A 4,670-nucleotide genomic window follows, 5' to 3' on the forward strand; every position below is an offset into this window, starting at 1 on the left:
TGCTGAACCTTATGTCTCTTTTGATTGCAGCTAGCCAAATTCCGCAGCCTCCTGAGCACTGCTGAGGATGAGGTTGCTTGCTGCTTGCTGAGAAACTACCGGCCTCCCCAGCCTTTAAAGGGACGAGAAGTCAGAAGGAATTAAAGAAGTAAAGCCAGAGTGGTCTCCCTCTGCAACCAAAGGCTGAATTAATAGTTACCGTACTATGTGATTTTTAAATATTATTTTGTGAGTTGTTTTATCAAATAGGTGTTGTTTTATTACTGATTACCATGCAGCCACTTCTCACAGACAAGTGTGTCTTGAGTTGTTGCTGGTTCATCAATGTGAGCAGGTCTGACTGTGTTTGAGTGTGTTGGTTTGGGAGCACAGAGGTGTTAGCGTTGCATGCACAGAGGGCTGTGCTAAGTGTCAGGGTCAGAGATGGGGAAGGAGATGTCCAGACTTTGCCACCAAATTACTTAACAGGATCCCTGATATTAATGGCAGGAAAGGATTTTCTGGGATTATTCTTCTGGTCTCTAACATAACATTTAGCTTCTATGTAAGACTTCCCATAGTAATTTTCAAGAAAAAAAAATATTTCAAGGCTGATATTATTTCATTGCTGACTTCTGCAATGCCCTACTTACCTCCTAGAAAAAGCAGTAAAGACTAATAGCATTTAAGTAAAACAGGTATTTATGCCATCCTGTTATTTGGACTGTTGTTTGGTAGCAGTAATGATGTACTGATTGATTCTTTTTAAAAAAAAAAAACAAAACAACAAATAGTAAGGATTTAGTATATTGCAGGATCATATCACGTGGATTAGGGATTCCTGAGTTCCACCACATATAGGGATGAAATTGTCCTGAAACCTGAAAACTGCAATATGTGGAAGGACACATAGTGAACTGTTCCTAAATCCAGTCTGTTGCACTTGGTGAACTATAAGGGATTGTAACACTATATCCATGTGGATCAGACTCCTACCACTTAAAATCAAGAGGCAGCAGTAGCTGTTGCTTCAGACTTTTTCCTACTAGACACGTTGCACACTCCTGTGAGAAACACACGCTGCATACCTCATGTTCTGCAGTGGAGTTCAGCACTACTCAGGTATGTAATGCTTCCTAGGTACTGGTTGATGTTCTGCTGTCATAGGTGAACTTAATGGGATGCATTTATATTCCAAGACCAAAGACAGCAGTTAGAGCAAGCCAAAGAAGTCAGAATCAATTTAATATCTTGTGAATGATCAGCCCTCAGTAACAATGTGTTGAAATTTCTGTCTTTATAAATAGACGAGCCTGTGTTTCTCTCAGGAACTTTTGTTATCTGAATATAATTGTTTGTTTTATGCCAAATTTATTTTAATTTTTAATCAACTTGCCATAGGATGTAGCTTAGTATAGGATTAGATTTGCCCTCAGACTGTGAGAACTAACTACATAGTGAAAACCAGTGATACAGAAAGGGGAAGCTAGAGGTTTCATGGGCAGCAACTATCATCAATCTCTGTAGTACTTCTGGCCAACTCATCTTCCATGACTGCTCACCATTCATTTGGTTTTTTTATAGGTTTTATTGGCTGTGTCTTTTACCTCAACAGGTCTTTTTATCTTAGATGGACAAACATGAGGGAATTCACAATCAGGATTGACTATATGCCTTCTTATAACTGAATAAATTAGTTATATATATATTTTAGCTTAGTTTAAGATAGTTGGATTTTTTGTTTGTTTTCTGCTCCCCAGAATATAGCTATTATTGCTGCAAAACCTCCCAATGCCTTCTGAGTGTTTTCTGTAGGAAAGAGTAAAAATAGGAGAAATAAAAAGCGTTTGGCTGCAGCAGCAGGTACAAATATTAAACAAAGGGGAAAATCCTGCAGGCAGTTTTTGTTTTCTGGCATAGGGAGAAGAATGCAGCTGAGAAGACCTTAGCTTGGTTCTTTCTGAATGAGAATGTCTGGAAAGTGTGCATGGAGAGAGTGGGAGTGTGTTGTGTGTTTTCACACCCTTTTTTAGACATAGTGTTGGATCTGGTATGTTTCCATGTCATGGGAGTAGCTGCAGAACATGAATAAAATGTTTACAGATTGCACGAACATTGCCTCAGAAGAGAAAGCAATAAGGCTACTGCTTCATATCAGAAACAAAAGATTTACATGTTTTTTACATATTGAAAACAATGGAGTTGATCAATACTTTGATATTTATAAGGATTTCATAAAAATAAATAAAAAAAAGATTTTATGAATGTGTCTTGTATTTTCTATTGGAGAGATTGCATTTTTACAGAGAAGGTTGCAGTTTTATAGCTACTCTTGGCAGCTCTAGTTTTGGAAAAAATTATTGCCCCCTCATTTGAAGTCTACCTTTGGGCAGTGTAGTATCAAGTATCTCTTTATGTTCCAAGTAAAATGTCTTTGGCCATGGTAAGATGTGTAATCAATTGTACATAAAGTTTCTGATAGCACTTTTTTTAGCTACTGACTATTTGTATAGAGTCATGCAAGTAAGTTTTAGAAGTAAACATAATTCACAGTAATTCTTCTAATGCTGTGTTCACTTTAGATTGAACTAGCATGGTACTGCATCCATCTTGAGAGCTAGTGGTGGCATCTGAAAAAGACTAAAAATGCTCAGTTTCCTGAAATCCTTTGGGAACAGCTTCCCCGGTTATCCATTTGCTTCAACTTTAAAGTGAGAGCATGGACCCAGTCTCAGCACTGAGCACTTGGTTGCATCCTCAATCACTAACCTACTCTATGCACAAGTTGCCCTGAATCTTAACCAGATTACATGATGTGCTCCCAGGGAATTAAATTTCCAGTGTGGGTTCTGTGCTGTACTAAGATGACTCGATGGCAAATGAGGCCAAAACACATCATCACTCCCCCCCTACATCCCCCAGCTGCAGGTCTCTTTGATCCACTGTTTACCCTCTGACACACTTGGAACCTTTATACTTAGAAGAATTAAATGATCAGTGACCAAAAAACATACAGGGTATTTGCTGAAAACAGTAGCTGTCAAGAATTGTGTACAGCTGGATGGCTGATCACCCATGAAATGATTCTCAGAGTTAAATAAACTGCAGCAGAGCCTAGGGGTCAGCTCTGCTGCTTTTGGCACAGGAGGGAAGCAGAGTGCTCTCTGCTGTGTTTATAGCTATTGCCAGGCATGCTCACGAGGTCTTTCATGTTGCAAAGACCGAGTTTAGTATCAGCTGGGAATTTTCTTTATGTCAAAGAAAGAACCAAGGAAGTAGCTATCTTTCCTTATGGAGTACAGTGGGCTGAAAAGCAGGCAGGTATCTGATTGCTGCCATGCACCCACTTGCTACGTACCTGTGCTTTCTCTGCCCTTTCAGAGATTTGTCTGTTGCTTCAGCAAACGAGACTTTGTTCACCTTCCAGGGAAGGGGACTGTGAACTAAAGGAATGCAAGTAATCAATTCCAGGGAAAAAAAACAAGTCTTCCAAATAATCGATTTAAAAATAACTTTACTGGAAAAAGTGGAACATGGCATATCAATAAAGTAGCATGATAGTAAGAAATATATAGGGGGTTTTGTGTGGTTTTTTTTGTTGTTTGGTTGGTTTGGTTTGGTTTTGTTTTGTTGGGTTTTTTTGTAAACTTAGGGGAGAAGAAATTTGGGAATTGGATTCTTCTAGCTTTAGGTAGGCAAGGAGCAGATTGCTAGAGTTAAACCTTGTCTAGATGTTAAAAGATACAAATAATTTGAGACTTAAAGCATCTTCTGGTTGCAGCTTCAGGATGAAGGTACGAATGCCAGAATAATGCTGCTCTAGAGAGTTTGTTTTTTTCTTTTATCTATTAACTAATACAAAAAAAGCATTGTGAAAATCTTCTTTGTAACTGCTAGACAGAATACATCAAACTTCTGACCTGTTACATTTTGTTGTTCCTCTCATAGACTGATCTTGCTTTGTAGTTTTAGCTGTGGAGCAAAGTTTGTTCCATATTTGTTTATTAATTACCATTAGTTGCCTATGCTATTTTTTCTTTGATTCTTCTCCCTGGCATCTCTTTAGGACTCAGGATGAAAGTCTTAACTTTAAAACATCCTACAAAAATACAGTAGTATTTCATTTCCATCAATGTTCTGCACATATAGATAGCCTGCTTGGTTTTCGTATCAAGTTTTCCTATTGTTTGTTTGGACAGAACTAGCCTAGTAGAGATTTGGTCCATGACTTAATCTCTTACATACTGTTGCATACTTTTACTTCTGTACATTTTATCCTGCAGTACTTACTCTATGGACAGATAGTCTTTTCTGGTGTGTGCTGTCTTCATGAGACAGGACATAATGCTGAAGTGCTTTAACAAAAAGGTTTCTAAATTCATGTTTTGTATCTTATTTCTGTCAACCACTCCATCATTCATGCAAGTACCAGATTTTGCTGTGGTAAAACATTTGCATGTGTGATCTGTGTTGGCTTGTCTTGTGCAGAAGAATTTTAGGACAGGGAATGCCTCTGTCAGGAGAGTACTGGATTGTCATATGAAAATGAAGATTCTCTGCCTCTGCTTAACAGAATTGATGTGCTGCACAGTCAATTCCTGTGTCACTTCTATTTTATCAAATTTCACCCTCGTACTTCAGCCCATCAGTTTAGATATTTTGTAGATGCTCCTGACAGTTTTGTTTTTCAG

General features: G+C 38.2%; 1 protein-coding gene across 1 annotated transcript in view; it reads left to right on the plus strand.

Annotated features, from left to right (window-relative positions):
- LOC104396634 (carbonic anhydrase 13-like) overlaps positions 1 to 144 on the plus strand; it is a 12,016-nt gene extending 11,872 nt beyond the window's left edge. Inside the window, exon 7 of the mRNA XM_010006492.1 lies at positions 31 to 144. Within this exon, the coding sequence (XP_010004794.1) occupies positions 31 to 144 (114 nt within the window). The remainder of the gene's footprint in view (positions 1 to 30) is intronic.
- The last annotated feature ends 4,526 nt before the right edge of the window (positions 145 to 4,670 follow it).

The sequence above is a fragment of the Chaetura pelagica genome, unplaced genomic scaffold, assembly GCF_000747805.2.
Source record: "Chaetura pelagica isolate M959 unplaced genomic scaffold, ChaPel_1.0 scaffold76, whole genome shotgun sequence".
NCBI lineage: Eukaryota > Metazoa > Chordata > Aves > Apodiformes > Apodidae > Chaetura > Chaetura pelagica.